Here is a 17,658-nt window from a genome sequence, read left to right as displayed (position 1 = left end):
AACTTGGGTTACCTCGACAAAATCGCAAACTACGCTAACCTCATAGAAAGAAAAAATAAAAAAAAAATTACAAATCTAAATTCTCAATTATATCAATATCAAAAAAATAAAATCGAAAAAAAATAATTTTGAAAAAAAAAATCATAAAACAAAAAAACAAAAAAAAACCATGTGTAAAAAAATATAGAGAAACACTATAGCAATCCATAATGTATTGTGAGGAAAGCTACAGTGCTTTCCCCATATCATTAAAAAAAAAAAAAAACACAACACATCCAAAAACTAGGGTAACTTTGGTTACCTCAATACACGCTAACCTCATAAAAAGATAAAATAAAAGTAAAAAAATTGCAAAACTAAATTTTTAACAATCTCAAAATTAAAAAAAATGAAATTGATAAAAATAATTAAAAAAAAAAACCATATGCAAAAAAAAAAAACACAGAAAAATTGTAGCAATTCCCAATGTTTTGTGAGAAAAGCTATAGTGCTTTCCACACTTCATTTAACTTTTCTTATAATATTATATCATTGGCTTACGCTACGCAGTAAGTTGGATTAAGTTTTTTGTTTAACATAAAAAAAAAATGTCTAGGCATTGCTAATATTTTTCTAATAAAAAAAAGTTTTAAACCATGTAGGCATTGATTCAATGTGACCACATCAATGTAATAGGTTCAAAGACAACTTGTATAACTGGTAAGAACATAGTTTGATTTAAAATAAATATTCAAGATGAGATTTATTTTATAAATACTTATACGATAACATATTGGGTTAATTTGGATCTACTAACCAATCTACATGTCGGGTTATGAGACCATAACAACTCTTAAAAAGTTAATTAAAATAATTTATTAAACCTAATTTCTAATAAACTTAATATTGGAAGATAAAATTTAAAAAAATAATAAAATAATAATAATAATAATAATAAAATAACTGAAATTAACTCAAATTTTATATTTTGTGACAGGACAATCCTTTTCTTTTAATTTTTTATTTTTTGTTGCTAATAGTTCATCCTATCAACCTTAAACCTAAGTAATTTTATAGTATATATATAAAAAATAACTAGTAATGTTTTATTAGTTATTATTTACATTAATTTTAAAAGAAATAAAAAAAAATACAACTAAAAGAAATAAATCTTTGGTGGATATATATTTTTACAATTTTTCCTAAATTCTCCCTCGAAATCTTCTGCTTCGTATTATTTCATTATTACTCTTCACGTACAAAGTCAAGACTCCAAGAACATATAATGCCATGAAGGAAAAAAGGGTAAAAGTCTTTAAGTAGCAAGAATGTATCATCAATCATCATCATTAATATCACGGCATGAATAATGTGATTGGACCTTTCAAAATTTGCTTAATTATTTGGATGGTAGCTTTTGGTAGTATTTATTTGTGCGGCTGCATCACGCTCCTTAAATTTTTAATTTTAAACTAGTTTTGTGTTTTTAAATTGATATTAAAAATAAAAAATAAAATAAATATTTTTTAACACTTAAAAAAAAAATACTTTGAAAAACCAGAGAAATCACAGTAAAACCCGAAGTACCAGGTACCGTGCTGTTTCTATTGATTTTGAGTAAAATTTACTAGTGGGGTAACAGAGAGTAAGGGGAGGGAGGGAGAGATGGGTTTCCTTAGTCACAGAGTGGAGAGAAGTGAAATCAAACCAGGAGATCATATCTATTCTTACAGAGCTGTTTTCACCTACTCTCACCATGGTATCTCATCTCTTTTTTCTTCTTGCTTCTTTCTGAGTTTTGCAATGTGGATCTTTCTTATGTAATTCTCATTCGAAGTTTTTATTTTTTTTGTATTTTTTTCTTGCTTCTGGGCTGTGGATGTTAATTAGGTTGGATTGGGTTCACGAATGATGTCTAAAAGTGCTCATATAATTTGCATTTGGACTTTTATAAGAAATCAAATCCTTCTTTGAGAATTTAGAGATTGGCGCAAGTTGAAGTTTCTTTTATTGCAAGGTTATGCTTCATCATGTTTATCGTTTGTGAAGAGCAAAACTAGCGACGTCACTGTCTTAACATTTGGTGCTCATTTAGCTCTTATGTCATCTTTTTGCTAGGATTTTGATTTCTTGGTGGTTGTTTAATTACCTTTCCTTCTTTCACATTTTTTTGTTATGCTTTGCAGCGGGGAGATTAGGAAGATACTTAAAGAGTGATGACATTATCTTGGTATAACTTTAGGGCGTTGATTGATGGAAATAACACCAACATCATGAAGATTGGTGTTGAGCAGTAGTTTTGCATAAAATGGACCGTACCATTGATTATAGGAAAATCTTTAAATGTGCTCTTTGTTAGTGGTCCTCAGCCCTTATCCAGTGCTGAATCTTGTTCTGTATCTCCTTGGTTGTGACTGCTCTGTGTTGCCTTAGGGAATTGGAAGCTGAATGCCTACCATCAGGATTAAATTGTGCTTTTAGATTTTAGGCATAATGCCTACGTGCCATTGTTACAACAGCTCCTTGTGGAAAATTGTGGGGAGCTACTTGTGCACATTTGGACTCCTTGCTTCTTTGGTAATAGTAAATTAGCCTTTCAAGATGTCTAGGGTTACATGGCTAGTGACGTGAACAAGTTCAGGGGTCAGTGGCTGTTCAGCTACATTAGTGTCATATGACACCACCATTTGATTCTTGTCAATTACATCCCTATATTAGTGTTCTTGGAAGCTGCTTTTCATGGGCAGTTTAGAGCTATGGGCTATGTGCCTAGCTCGTCTTTAGCTCATAATGAGAAAGGGGTGTTAATCCGTGTCACCTGCGTCTGGTATTATTCATTAATTTTGGTCTTGAATCAATATATTTGCAATTCGTTTCTAACTGTTCATAACTAATTGTTCTGTAGAGTTTCCATTCACACAATATAATTTTCACCAACTAATCTCATGTATCAACTCTAATAGTTATAAACTTAGCTGTAACTTGTATTTCCTTAAAGTTGTTTTGTGTTTTTCTCTAACTTGAGTTTAGCTCTTAAAGTTGTTTTGTGCTTTCTCTTGGGTTTTAGCTCTTAATGTTGTTATGTACTTATCTCTAACTTGGGCTTCTCTCATGTATAAAACTCCACGTGAGGGTTTGGAGTAAATTGAAGAAGTTATTGACGTGGAATTGCATTTTCCTATGCTGAATGATATTAAATAAATAATTACTTTAAATAGCATTTACCGCCTAACAAGCACACTCAAGCTCACCTTTTGATCTATTACAATTGTTATCCTTATCAATAACTTTTTATATTGCATTTGTTCGGTTAATGAGTTACAACTGCAGTTGGACAGGTTTTAAATGGCCAATGGCAATCTTGTTTGATTGTAGCATTTCATTCCTTGGGTAGACATATAGCAGAAGCTATATTTTTTATTTGATTGTGCAGGGATCTTTGTTGGTGGAAGCAAGGTGGTCCATTTTACTCCTAGGCAGAATGCAAATTCAAGCTCTGATACATCTTCTGACTTCTATAATTCAATGTCAAACATTCCATCATCCTGTGAAACCTTTCCTGACTGTGGATTCCGACAACTTGATAGTGGTGTAGTCCTCTCATGCCTGGACTGCTTCCTCAAAAAAGGATCTCTTTACTGCTTTGAGTATGGGGTGCCTCCTACTGTTTTTCTTGCAAAAGTACGTGGAGGCACGTGCACCACTGCAGCATCTGACCCCCCAGAAACCGTTATCCACAGAGCAATGTATCTTCTTCAAAATGGATTTGGCAATTACGACGTGTTTCAGAACAACTGCGAGGATTTTGCAATGTACTGCAAGACAGGTCTTCTGGTAATGGACAGGCTGGGGGTTGGAAGAAGTGGTCAAGCTTCTACTGTTATCGGTGCTCCATTGGCTGCAATTCTTTCATCTCCTTTAAACTTGTTAATACCTAGCCCTGTTGGTGTTGCTACGGTAACAGCTGGAATGTTCTGCATGAGCAGATATGCTACTGATATAGGTGTCCGTAGTGATGTAATCAAGGTGGCTGTGGAAGACTTGGCTATGAAACTGAGCTGGGCTGGCCCTCTGGAGGAGGCACCTGAAGATGATGATGCTTCTGGTGCAATGATTGCCAGGTGATGTGAATTTCTCATCTCTCTGTACGTCAAGATGCGTGTATATGTATGTCATTGGTCTCCATTATAAGAATTCACTGATGTTAGTGCATGTAAATGGGAGTTTGTTGCTTTCATCATTCTTGGTAAATCGGTTGCTGTTGGCTGTGTAATAAATCAAGTTCACCCTCTGAAGGCCTGTATTGGTCTGTTATAGTTATCTACTCTTGAAATTTGATCTTTCAACTTTAGTGGTTTGTGAAAGCCATGGTAGCGTGTTTCTCCGCTTTTGGACATCAGGTGTATCAGATGCGGTTCCTGCTGCCTTTACTTGAAGTGGCAAGATCATTGTCCAATAAATTGCGTGACAAACTTGGTTATACACAATATCTAAAGAACGAACCTGGCATCATTATAATCTTACAAACTTATGTTCAAAATGCCACTATCTTGTGCAGAAAACGTCTTGGTAATAACATCGTTTGATGGTGAAATGTACTGGGAGGCATTTTTCTCGTTTCAGAGCAGGTTTTAATTACATTACTTGTCTGTAGCCAGCTGCTAGGAAAAAGGATTTAAGTGTACGGTAATGGTTGTTTTTTAAAGTGTTTTTTTTACTTGAAAATATATTAAAATAATATTTTTTTCAAAAAAATTATTCTTAATATCAACATATTAAAATAATTTAAGAAAATAAAAATTAATTTTAAATAAAAACAAAACTTTTAAATTTTTCTCAATTTCTATTTGGAACGGAATAACAGAGTAAATTTTCTCTTCGGCATTTTTGTCTCTATTGATTTGGATTCTATCTAATTTGACTCTCTTTTTTTTTAGTAAGAAAAAAGATTTAAACTCATGGGATCCTATGCATTCTATGTTTTGCGTAGTTAGTGGATTCGTCATTCGTTTCTTTCGAGCTGAAAAATCAAGTTGAATGGACCACCGACATACAAAATGATTCACCCGACGTGTACTGCAATACAGGGTTCTAGAATTCGATAACATTATCATTTTTTTGTGTGATAATTATCAAAATATTATATTTGAATAGCCATGAAAGATTTGATGATGCAATACGCATAACAAAAGATTTCCCAGGTGGAATCCATAAATTAAGTTGGCAATTGCCCTAAGCAAGCAATGAAACGAGTCTTTGAAAACAACCTGTGAGTTAAATTAACATCCCATTAGGAGATTAGTGCTTAAATGACCAGCACGAGTACATCCTGGGAGAGTAAGGACAGAAGTTGCTTTTTACGCATGGCAACTGAAAATAAGGTTTCTTTAAGCATATCTTAAAAAGTTTTCGCAATCACGATCTGCTTTGCTGTAGAGTACTGTGTGCTTCATTAGTTTTCTACCAGAAACAACAGGCGTTAATGGATAGTGTAATCAGGATTATCCCAGACCTTTGGTGCGTTCTTCATTGTTTGATGGCTCGTCAACTTGGTTGCTGGATTGGCTTTGGCTAGCCTTTTTGGTGTTAGGAGGCTTGAAATCTGCTAGCTTTGCAAGCTCATTGACTTCATCAGCAATTTCTTTGATTCTTGCTGCCGTTTCTTTTAGCATAGATACCAGTGTTGCTAGTGGAAGAATCTCCATGACAGATGATGGTGTAGTGGTTTTTCTGATAGGCTCTGCTTTGGCATCTCTATCGGATGTTGAGGAAGGTGTGGCAACAAGGTGGTTAGGAAGAGATTTCATGGCGTTTTCAAGTTTTAGCACTGCAAATTGCATCTCTCCAATTGAGAAGTCTATTTCTGATGATTTTCTCATGGTCTTAACTGTAGTAGCCAGTTCTTTCAAGAGAAACGAAGCAGAGGAGCTCAATGTGATGCAGGCATCACTGAGATGCCTCCTTAGAGGCTCAGGTGCCTGTTGCCAAACATTAATGTTTCCAGCATTAAAAGTCTGGAGAAAGTACTTGAGAGTACGGAGGCAAGAATACCAGAAAACTTGGATAGAAGTGAGTTCCATTTTCAGGCTTTTACCTTAATTTCTGAGTTTAGGCAACCATCGAGAGTTTCAATGCAATATGCGCAGCTTCGCAGTGACGCCCCGACCTTTAGGTACTGCTTCCATGGATGCCGGAAGTTGAATCGACCATGTGCAGGCTCCCATCTTGCAAAGCCAGCCTGCGCATTTTAAGGGGAAGTTTATCAACCACTGCAACAAGTTTTCTTAAAATCTATTGCTCAAATGACTTGGGTTGGTTAGTAACCTACCATAGAATCTTCAGCTGCCTTCGAATTAAGAACACATTTATAGCCTCCAATTTTCTTACAAGAATCTCCAGCACTGCTGTCTGTAAAGTACTCAGCAATACATCCTGCAATTCATGTTAGCAGTTATATTAATTGTCATTCTGTTGAAATAGATGAATTCAATTTTCATGGTTGGCTGTGTGCACATACCCTCTAATGCATCAGCAAGCTTTTCCAGGTTACGATGAATCAAATTGTGAAGCTCTTTGCCAGCCCAGATTGGATAGAATAACATGCATATGAGAACGCAAAGGGAGGCCCCAATAGCAATTGTGGACAACCTCTGACGTGCAACATCAATCAATTTATCCACGCGATAACCAGAAACGGACACTAAGCTAAAGGTCAGGATGAAAATCAAAACACCATAATCAAATCGGGCTTTAACGGATGGTATAAACCGCGAAAAGGTTGCTGCTGAAGCTGTAACTTAGACAAGGGTGCGTGAGTGGACGCAAGTCATAAATGGAACAAGACAGAAAACAAAAGGAAGAATCGCAAGGGGAGGAATTCTGTTTTGGGAACAGATTCTAACTCACCAAGAAGGAAAACTGAGATTCCAAGAATTATGGGCTCGAGTTTATCTCCAGAGTGACTTGCAGCCCAATGAACGCCAACGCCAAGTGAACCAGCAAGGAAAGTGGCTATTGCTCTGTTAATACATTTATATAGTGTTGCCCCTGCAAGACAGACATGTTGCAATTGTTGTTTCGAGCCTAGAGTAGTTCTTAATAAAGGAGATATTATACTTGAAAACAGAAAATAAAGTAAAGCTCACAAATCGCTGCGATTTAATTTGGAGTACTAACCCACAGTGTATTCAAAAACTACCACAACTGTCATAATCGCCCACATAGCATTCCCTCCAACGCCTTCATACAAAGGCCTCATATAGTAGAAGAGCGACACGATAGTTAGTGTCACCCCTACTTTGAGACAATGGATAACCTTTTTAGGCTCAGCAACCGCTATGTTCCTAGCCTTCTCCAAAAAATTCCAAATTTTCAACATGAATTCTCCTAGCAGACCCTTCAACCATGACCATATTCTGTGGACTAAACCAGACTCAGGCTGTAGTATCTCTGATGTCCCATTACGTACATTTATCCTCCATTCCAGTTTGTTTGGAGCTCTGTTTCCCATCACCATTTGAAGACTTCACAAAAATGGCAAGTTAAGATAAGATTGGTAGGACAAATCTGATAGATGTAGCCAAGTGGGTTGTTCTTTTGAATCAATTTCTGCTATATGATCAGCGTCTTCTAGCAAAAGGGATGTATATAGCTAGAGAAGCTTCAATAACACTAACAGAAAGTTCTAAGCTCTGGTAGGCTTATTTTCCATGTAACCGATGGCTCTGTTGCTGGTTAGACTTGAGATTAGTTAACACTAATAAAGCACTTATATACATGCCAGACTCTACTCCGTACCTAGCTAGCTAGGTCCTCAAAAAAGTAAATCTGTACAAGGTAGATTGTACTACAAGAAACTTTCTATGGTTCTTGGTAGGTAAATCAAAACTAGCTAGGGTACGTTTGACACGTTAGTGGCCAAAGATATGCAATTCTTTGTGGGCCAATGCTTTTCTTGGAAGAGCACAAAGAGCACGTATATACAAGAGATAACATGACATGGCCTTTAAAAATTAGTCCAGCTTTTGCCAGTAAACGTCATCGCATTGTGGCTATACCTAATAAATTGTAGTGATATCCTAGCGCTCCTATCCTTCTGCACAAGTGGCTGTTTTATTAAGCACAGAGATCCTCTTAGAGTCCTGGCAATGTCGTCTTCGTGATAACAGAGTTGGAAACAACATAGATGCATTATAATGCACTCAAGAATTTTGTTTCTTTTATTAAGCACGTCGAATCGTCTTAGAGTCCTGGCAATTTTGTGTCTGAAAAACAGCAGTTTAATTACCGAAGGATATTGCTTAGAAAGACATTGTTACACTCAACTAGTTCTAGGATCAGTTAAGAAGGGGGTGTTAAAAACTAGGATTCATAAATCTCAGGGAAGATTGTGATAAGCCAAGACATCAATCCAGAGACAATTTATGGTAGATATTGTACGATATATGTCTCCGTTAATCTCATTGAGAGCGCCCTTATTTCTGGACAAATTAATTGAGCTTAATTTCACGGCTCACACACATATTAATTTTAACTGGATATACATATGATCGCATGTCATCCTTGTAGTTTTCATGTCCCTGTAGTTTTCAAACCTTATTCCCAGATGATGATATTTTTGCACTTGTCGTTACCAGATCTCAACGAGTCATTTAGCATGACAAGGAGGATGTTGGGACTAGAATGAAAATTTTCAAAGTGTTTTTCATTTGAAAAATATGTTAAAGTAATATATATATTTTTTTTTATTTTTTAGAATTTATTTTTAATATTAGCACATCAAAATAACTTTTTTTTAAAATCAAAGCTAAAAAGAAGAAGTCAAAATGTTTTAAAAGTCCAGTCCAACCGCAATACCAAACACCACTAGTTTGACATTTGTTAACTTGATTATAGTTTAATTTGCTTTCATGGTCAAGTCAAGTAGCATTAACTTGTAATCAAGTGGGATGAAAAAAATACCATATGTAAATTGCAATGATATTTACTAATAAAAAATGACATTATTGTTTCAGGCAGTATTCATAAATAAAACAAGGTAATTATAGTTAAAAGTCAAGAAATAAAAAAAAAATAGAAATACAACGTGTCAGTATTATAGATGGGATTACAAATGAAATATAATTGTTACTAATATCCGTCGGTGAATCCATGAGTAATATTTAAGTTATAACTTGCCAAACAACCACTCATTTCCCCCTCTATTTCTTCTTCTTCTTTCTTTCTTTCTTTTTTTTTAACAGAAAATATCACCATTTTCTATTTTATTTTATCACAAATCAAGCTCTCATCATCACAAATCCAACCACCCCAACACTCAGTCTATCAATATCCCTATTATGGTTTAATTTTTTTCTTTTGAAGATTCACCACATCAAGTAAACAAAACTATCTATTTTTTGTTGTAACCCATTTTTTATGTTACTTCTTTGGTATTTTTATGTAGTATATGTAGTTTTATTATGTGTTTAATTGTTCTGTAGCTTTTTTCTATAGAAATTTGTTGTATGATTTGTACATGTTAAGGTTTATTTGAGATTTTGAGAAATTGTATTTGTTTGTCATTTGATGAAATTAAGTGTTTTAATGGACAAATTTCATATTTTATCAATTTCATTATTAATTTAAAGATTTAGGTAAATTGGGAAGAGTTTGATTTTTTTTTGGTTGAAAATTGATAATCATTAAAGGGTACTATTAAAATAGATTCAATAATTTTGAATTCAACTAATGATAACTAATTATTTGAGTACGAATAATTTGTTTAGTTAACATTATTAATTAAAACATGTTATCAATATTCTATATAGTTTTATATACGTAATGGATGACTGCTTTAAGATGTATCGAGTTTCACCCGAAGGGTTGCACTGGATGGATTATTGTAATGGGTTAAGGGTTTTATTAATTGTGTACCATCTAATTCGAGAAATATTAGTGGAGGCGGTATTGGATGTCTATATAAAGGTGTAAAAATAAAAAGTTTCTCAATCTAAATATGATGCATTTTCTATAAAAAAAGGGTTTATGAAAAAATATTTATGTTGGTTTGCTCATAAAGAACCATTTGTTCCTTACGATACCATTGTATAAATGATGGTTGGGTTAAGTTCTAGTTTTAGCAATGTGTATGAAGTTATAGATGATAATAATAATAATATTATATAAGTATGATTATGGATGCAATGAGAATGAATCAGGGTTATGTAGGTGAATGTTCAATTGTAGATCAAGAACCAAATCCAAACATAGCTAGGTTATAGGGGTGAGCAAAAAAACCAATAAACCGATTAAACTGAGAAAACAAAAAAAAAAAAAAAAAAACCGAATTAACCTATTAAAAAATCACAAAACAAATTATGGTTTAGTTCGGTTTCCAAAATCTGAAATCGAGTGAACTGAACTGAACTGGTTCAACCAGACCAGTACTTAAAAAAATAATTATAAATAGGATGCTTTTTCTAACCCTAAATCTAAAGCTTAAACTTTTCTTTCTGCATTTCCTACACATAAGAGCAGCCACCCCTCCCCCCCTTCTCTATGCATCTCTCCCCTCACCTTCCCTTTTTCTCTGCACCTCTCCCCTCCCCTTCTCTTTGCATCTCTCCTCTTTGATTGGAGAAGGAGATTGAGTTAGTGCAATTGAGTTGGATCGGTCACTATTGAGAGCAAGTTTAAGGTTTTTTCTTTGTAGGTGTGTGGTGGTGGCTCTAAAATGAAGTGGAGGGAAGATTGGAAAGGGGAAAAAAGGGATTTTTTTAACTTGTGTGTAAGGGTTTGGCCCTTCCTCTTTGATTTGTTCCTTTTTTTTTTCAAATAATAATGTTTTCATGGTTTCATGGTTTTACATTTTAATAACATATATCTTTTGATCTTTTTTTTTCTTTTTTTTTTCTCTCCAGTCAAATGACTTTTGTTCTTTCCTTTTTTTTGTGTATCTTTTTATAGAGTTTAATTTTTTGGAAAAAGATCTAACAAAAAGAAAATTGGAGTTGAATTTTTGGATATCATGCATGCCCAACCAATTTAAAAAAGAGCCATACTTGTTGAGAAAGCAAAGATTTCTCAGAAAATACACAGAAAGCATAGATCTGTGAAATTAGAAATAAAATGAAAATAGAATCCCTGAAAAAATATGATCAGTGAAAAAACCTAGAAATAATTTTCGGTTTAAATTGGTTTGGAAGGGAAAAAACCAAACCGAACTAAACTGAACATGGTCGGTTTGAACCAATTTTCAGTTCGGTTCAGTTCAAAAACTTGAAAAAAAAAAATTTAGTTTGATTACTTATTTGGGCCCAAAACCGAATTGAACCGAAAATGCTCACCTCTACTAGATTATATGAACTTTTAAAAGATTTTGACGAACCATTATGAGATAAGTATAGAAATCACAGTAAATTATTGGTCGTTGTACAGGCATTCATCATCAAGTCAGATCATGAGTTGGTTGAGGATGGTTATGACAGAATCGTCAAATATATGAAAAGCATTTTACCTGAAAGGAATAGGCTGAAAGAGAAATTTAATGTTGTTGAATTCATGATGAAACCCCTTAGGCTAGGATACTAGAAAATTGACATGTGTCCAAACTTTTATATTTTTTACTAATTTAAAAATACAGATTTGACTAAGTGCAAAACTTATAGGCATGCTTGGTATAAACCCTGAATTGGTGGTGGAAGGGCACAAATCACAGTAAATTATTAGTCATTGCACATGTATTCACTATCAAGTCAGATTATGGGTTGATTAAGGATGATTATATCAGAATTATCAAATAAGAGAAAAGCATTTTACTTGAAAGGAATAGGTTGAAAGAGAAATTTTATGTTGTTAAATCCATGATGAAACCATTTGACTTAGGATACTAGAAAATTAGTATATGTCTAAACTTTTACATGTTTTACTAATTTGAAAATGCAGATTTGACCAAGTGCAAAACTTGTGGGCATGCTTGTTATAAATTCAGAACTAACAAGGGAATGACTCTTTTTGCACATAGAAAACAAATATACTTCTTAATCACTCTTAGACTACACATGTTATTTATGTCTCTAAATATTGCTGAGCATATGACATGACATCATTTATATTATGCAATAGATAAAGTCATGGTGCACCGTTCCAATGGTAAAGCCTTAAAAAAGTTTAATAAGCCTTAAAAACAACCTTTTTTTTCATTTTAAAAGGCATATAAATCTACACTTTAATCCTTTTATTTATTTATTTTACATTTGATCCCTTTGATTTTTAGATTTTTAGGTCTGAAACTTTCTTTATTTTATGTTCTAGTCATTAGATCTTGAGAGAAGAGAGAAAATGTTGTTAGAAAATCTTAAGCATAGAATAAACTCTCAGGTGGCTTGATTTTGATCCTCAATAACTTTGATTTTAGTGTTTATAGATTCAATTTTGAGAGAGTAACTCATTGAAGGTGATGTTAGAAAAGGTAATTTAAGGCTCATGAAGTTTTTTTAATTTGATTTTGAGTTTTCAAGTCGATTAAAATGTGTTTTGTTATAAGAAATGAGGTTATAGAGGTTTGTGAGATTATTTTCATGTTTTTAAATGAAAAAAGTGTTGGGATTTGGGTTTTGGGATCTAAAAACTTGGACTTTAATGTTTTGATCACAAGAGCCACCTTTAATTACTAGAAAAAATGATAGATGGATGACTCCTTGTCCACCTAATTAAAAAGAAAAGGAAAAAAAAAAGAGTTAGAGCAAACTCACGTTGTCCTTCCTCTAAGGTAAAAAAATAAAAACCAGGCTCAAACACGCTTAGGTTTTAATGTAGACTAGGCACATTGGTCCAACCCATGCGTGCTTGGCCTTTTTATTTTTTTAAAATATCCTTTCATATTTTAGAAGTAGATTATTTTTATATTTATTTAAATGGTGTTTATGTAATTGATTTTTTTAAATGAATTTATTTGAATGATGTTTAATAATTATCTAATTATGTCATTATTTTTCAAATAATATTTGGATTTTTTTATGGTAATATTATCAATTTCTTTTTAAATAATTATATATGAACCTGATATGCATGCTTCTCCAAATGCATATTAAGGCCCCATTTGTTTGCTGGAAGTAGTTTTCTTTTGGAAAGTGAATTCTGGGAAAGTGAATTATTTTCTGATGTTTGGTAGTATAATGAAAAATAAGTTGGAAAACACTTTCTACTGCTTGGTTATATCATGGAAAATGAGCTGGAAAATAACTTATTAATGTTTTATTTTTCTCAAGTTTATAAAAATAATGAGAAAAAATCTTACAAATTAAAAAGTTGAATGAAATTGAAATTGAAAAAAAAATATAATTTTATAAATTATCTCAAATAAAATAAATAATAATCAAAATAATAAAGATCAAATCTAAAAAAGATGAAAGATGAAGAAATTAAAATAATAATAATTAACATTTCATAAATTATTTCAAATAAAATAAAAAAACAATCAAAAGAATGAAAATCAAATTTGATAGATAAAAAATTTCAATAAAAAAAGATAAGGGAAAAGCAAATAACAATTATAAAAATGAGGACCATAGTTAATATAAAAATTAAATTTTAAGAGATGAAATTGAAAAATAAATATTCAAAACAATATATGTATGTATATATATATATATATATATATAGCAATCAAAAGTTTAAGGACCAAATTTGATATAATTAGTAAATAATATGATATTTCTAAATTTTTCACAACTTTCAAAAAGTGTTTTCTGCCCAAATTTTTTAGGAAAACACTTTCCTGGAAACCAAGCCAAATTTTTCTTTGACTGGAGACTGGAAAATATTTTCCGTTGACTAATTTTTCTAATAGCAAATAAACACATGAAAGTTTGGAAAGTAGTTTCCCGGAAACCATTTTGATAAACAAATATAGCCTAAATATCTATTTTTTAAACTAAAATTTTTTATATGATTTTTCTCAAGTTTATTGTTGTTATGTTTTTTTTAATATATTCACATCAAAATTATAATTGTTTTTATTTTTTTTAAAAAAAAAAAACTTGCCTTTAAGATCGTGTTAAGTTTATGTTTAAAAAACATAACTTATGGTAAAAAAACAATTAAGTAAAAAAAAAAAAAACAAGAAGGAATGTAATAATAAGATAAAGAGGTTTTAATTAAAGAGATATAATTTTTATACTTATTTCAAATAGTTAAAAGTTTTTTGGATATTGGTTTTAATTGCTTACAATTTCTTTGTAATAAACAACATAGCTAAAGAAAGGTATATTTTTTTGTATTAAAATATATATAACAAAAGAAGAATTTACGCTAACAATTATATTTATTCTACATAATTTAAATTATTACATTTGTGATGAAAATCCTTTTTTATTGCCATGTAATTAAATATAAAAAAAAATTCAAAAAGCACCACGTATTTTACTTCCTGTTTTAATCTTTGGTTAACATTGACATTTTTTTTATGATTTATTTGTCTATATAGTTTTCTCTTAATTTTATCAAATATATGCTTCAATTTTCTAATTTTCAATTAAAATATTTTCATGGTGTTAGAAAATACATTTACATTATCTACTCATTAATTCTTTTAATTTTATGTTAAAAATTAACTTGAAATCGTACTTAATTGACCAAGCCAAATATCATAACTTCATGCAAACATCGATTCATCAAGGATCGAACCAATAGGTGCAAGCCCAAGTTTTATTGTCGAGGGTGGACGAAATGGTTACTTTGAATGTGCCCGCTAAAATTGACTGCAGATCATGAATCAAATTGAGGTTCCTTTTAAGAAAATAAAACTAAAGAAAAAGGTTAGCAGCTTCCTTAATTTTAGACGTATGCATATTGATTTGGTTGCATATACCTGGCAGCATCCTGCTCTATTATGTATTCGTTATGCATGGCTGCAAAGCAAGGACCCTTTCAGTGACAGCAGCATGCATATGTGAATTACGGGCCGCTAATTAATATCCAAATTAATTCATGTCTATTTAGCTACGTCAGAAAAAGTCTTACAGCTGCTATTATCGTCAGATGTTTGGCGTTTTCAAATCCAAAAGAGAGCAGTTGATACAATTTATCAAAAAAGATTTGTTTGCATGATTGCGTTCGTCTGGATATATTACTCTATATATGTTGACAGGCTTGCAGAAAAAATTATTCGTATGTGCGTTGCATGTCTTAAGATCAATTATTGGTTGCATTTCTCGATATCCCTTCCCTTGGTAATTAAGTCCAGGAACTTTATGACTGTAAATTAACCCTGGGATCAAATTAACGAAGATGTTTCAAGCTTTTAAAGTACTAAAATCCTGAATATGATGAAGCAAAAAGTTGCTGCAATATCCATGTATATGTGTGGCAGAATCAATTTTCATGTAATCAAGTACAGTAGCAGCATAAATATTAGAGTATAACATGTGGAGATCTCCGACAGAAAACAAAAGAACATGTTGTATTATTGTAACAGGAATTGAAAAAAAGAAAGAAATATTCCATTTTCTTTAAAAGTACCAGGACAAAAAACAATACACTTAAGCATAGGTTATGCAAGAAATGATTCTCAAAAAAAGAAGAAGAAGAAGAAGAAAGAGGTCTGTGCTGTGGATTAAAGTAATTAATCAAGCTTTAAATAAAGAGGGGAAACAGGGAGTCTTGTTCCATGTTTTAAGATGAAACCCTAAGATTTCCCTGGCTTTTTCCTTAGTCTTTAAATTGCATCCACTTTCTATCAACAAGCAAATCTTTGTCACTCCACCCACCTCCATAAATTCTTGTGCAACCTCACCTCTACTGATACAAAATCTTAAAACGGATGACAACAAACGTATTGATTTATCATCTCCAACATGGGAAACCTTCAAAATCTTCGACGATACAACTGCTATGCCTGCCGGATGTGCCAAAAAGGCAGCCCGCCCTTCTGCTTTCTGGCACAGTTTTTCTAGCACGGCCAACATCATCTCGCACACATGCCTCTCACTGTCCTCAGCTAGCAATTCGATCAGTATCGGAATGAGTCCTCCCTCAATAGCTTTCTCTTTGTTCTTCCCATATGACAAAACTTCCATCAAAATAGCCAAGACTGTCAGGCTTCCATGTCTTGAAATTTGGTCCTTCAATATCTCCGTGATGCTCTCAAAGAACTCAACTCTAAGTCCTTCCTTGTAAATTCCATCAACCACTTCAAATATGGACTTCAGGAGAAGAGCAGCTTGAATTCTAATCTGGAGATTGCTCAAACACTGTGTTATAATTAAACAAAGTGAATCGATTAACAGGCCACTTTCATTTTGTGAAACCATCTTTAATGTCTCAACGGATGGCCTTAAAAGACACAGAGATGACACAGCTTCATTGACAATTACTGGCGTGTCATTACCAGTAATCTGTGGAACCCCTGGTAACTCAGTTTTGACTACAAGAGATGCTACTAGAGAAAATAAGCTATCATCTCTAATGCAAGTAATCCTGCAACTATCACCACGATTCTCCTGGATTAATGACTTGATCTTTCTAAGAGATTTTACCTGCAACTGGGGTTGCTTAATCTCTTCAAGAAGGACTTTAATCAAGGCATCATGATTAGTAGGCTCCGGCTCCACAAACTTTGTTGTTGATGATGATGCGTGCTGTAAATGCCATGATTGGATCAAGCGAAGAAGATTAGAATTTGGAGTGAGACGGAAATCAGAAAGTGGCTGTTTTGTAACAGGACAAGTGATTTTTTTGTAAGAGAAAAGCCATTTCTGAATGCTCTCTCGATCAAAGGTCATGCCTGTGGATATAGTAACAGGATCTTTCATGACCTGAAGAGATATTGGGCAGATAAAAAATGATGGCACTTGATGCTCAAAACCATCCATTCTTTGAATTTCTTGTTCCTCTCTTTGCATACTAAGCTAGCTAAGATCAAGATGGAAGAACAAGAAGAGTATGTGCCAAAAATGATTGTAAATAGCAAGGAAGAGAGAGGGAGAGATGATTGATCAGTAATTGGGCTGTTCACATCGTTGACATTTGAACAGTCAAAAGAAGGCGCTGCATACAGATAGAGTGGAAAACATAAATTAAGGAGAAGGAGGACTGAGAGATTCCACAGAGACAAGATCACACAGCTCTCGTGTGCGTTCAATGGATCTCTATTGATCACAGGATCTATATCCTTTTTTTATCATGAGGAGCATTGACTATCTTCCTTTACCATATCTAAACTCGGGCTTCATTCTTGTCGTTTACTTCTGATTTTTTAAGCAAAATGCTTTTAATTACATGCATATAACTTGCAGAATTACTCAACCCAAATGGAGATTATTGAATTCATCTCCACATATATATGTTATCTTAACACAAGATGATGTCGACCAAACTGCTCTCCTCCACCCAACACAAGGATTATTTAAATTATTTTCTTATTTAAGAAACATTTGCGAAATTTATTATTTTTTTATTTAAGAAACATTTAAAAAATAATAATTGATACTTATCCTCCAATTTAGTCTAATTGGATTTAGTTGACTAAAATACAAAAGTCACTATAAGGGTTTTGGGGGATTTTTTTAAATAAAAATAAAATATTGGTATGCCAGGAACATTAAAGTTCATTGAAACTACGAGCTAGTGTAGTTTGAGTGAAATAGCTCCCATAATTTGAACTTAAAGGCGTCATATCATATGAGTTATGGTTATGGT

The 17,658-nt window shown here is 32.8% G+C and overlaps 3 protein-coding genes across 3 annotated transcripts; 1 reads left to right on the top strand and 2 right to left on the bottom strand.

Annotated features, from left to right (window-relative positions):
- Positions 1–1,549: 1,549 nt before the first annotated feature.
- On the top strand, positions 1,550–4,325 carry LOC118063496 (protein LEAD-SENSITIVE 1). Its single transcript, XM_035077548.2, has 2 exons — positions 1,550–1,738; positions 3,413–4,325. Exons 1-2 carry the CDS (start codon positions 1,645–1,647, stop codon positions 4,102–4,104), a joined length of 786 nt encoding a protein of 261 aa, XP_034933439.1. The 5' UTR covers positions 1,550–1,644; the 3' UTR covers positions 4,105–4,325.
- A 166-nt stretch (positions 4,326–4,491) lies between these two features.
- LOC118063522 (aluminum-activated malate transporter 10) lies at positions 4,492–7,700 on the bottom strand. Its single transcript, XM_035077576.2, has 6 exons — positions 7,156–7,700; positions 6,886–7,026; positions 6,497–6,769; positions 6,308–6,411; positions 6,074–6,217; positions 4,492–5,957 (listed from the first exon to the last, which is right to left on the bottom strand). The coding sequence occupies exons 1-6, from the start codon at positions 7,493–7,495 to the stop codon at positions 5,481–5,483; spliced, it is 1,479 nt and encodes a 492-aa protein (XP_034933467.1). The 5' UTR covers positions 7,496–7,700; the 3' UTR covers positions 4,492–5,480.
- Positions 7,701–15,402: 7,702 nt separating this feature from the next.
- Positions 15,403–17,110, bottom strand: LOC118063476 (E3 ubiquitin-protein ligase PUB22). Its single transcript, XM_035077521.2, has one exon. It carries the CDS (start codon positions 16,860–16,862, stop codon positions 15,588–15,590), a length of 1,275 nt encoding a protein of 424 aa, XP_034933412.1. The 5' UTR covers positions 16,863–17,110; the 3' UTR covers positions 15,403–15,587.
- Positions 17,111–17,658: the final 548 nt, after the last annotated feature.

Source organism: Populus alba, chromosome 2 (genome assembly GCF_005239225.2).
Source record: "Populus alba chromosome 2, ASM523922v2, whole genome shotgun sequence".
Taxonomy (NCBI): domain Eukaryota; kingdom Viridiplantae; phylum Streptophyta; class Magnoliopsida; order Malpighiales; family Salicaceae; genus Populus; species Populus alba.
Note: the sequence above shows the minus strand (reverse complement) of the source record. Positions and strands in the feature narration are given on the sequence as shown.

What these genes read in the sequence shown, in the direction of transcription:
- LOC118063522 (XM_035077576.2), bottom strand. Translation starts at nt 7,495, where the DNA reads ATGGTGATGGGAAACAGAGCTCCAAACAAACTGGAATGGAGGATAAAT. An exon ending in GCTTGCTGATGCATTAGAGG is followed by an intron (nt 6,412 to 6,496) that starts GTATGTGCACAC and finishes CATGAATTGCAG; the next exon opens with GATGTATTGCTGAGTACTTT. An exon ending in GCCTAAACTCAGAAATTAAG is followed by an intron (nt 5,958 to 6,073) that starts GTAAAAGCCTGA and finishes GTTTGGCAACAG; the next exon opens with GCACCTGAGCCTCTAAGGAG.
- LOC118063496 (XM_035077548.2), top strand. Translation starts at nt 1,645, where the DNA reads ATGGGTTTCCTTAGTCACAGAGTGGAGAGAAGTGAAATCAAACCAGGA. An exon ending in TTTCACCTACTCTCACCATG is followed by an intron (nt 1,739 to 3,412) that starts GTATCTCATCTC and finishes TTGATTGTGCAG; the next exon opens with GGATCTTTGTTGGTGGAAGC.
- LOC118063476 (XM_035077521.2), bottom strand. Translation starts at nt 16,862, where the DNA reads ATGCAAAGAGAGGAACAAGAAATTCAAAGAATGGATGGTTTTGAGCAT.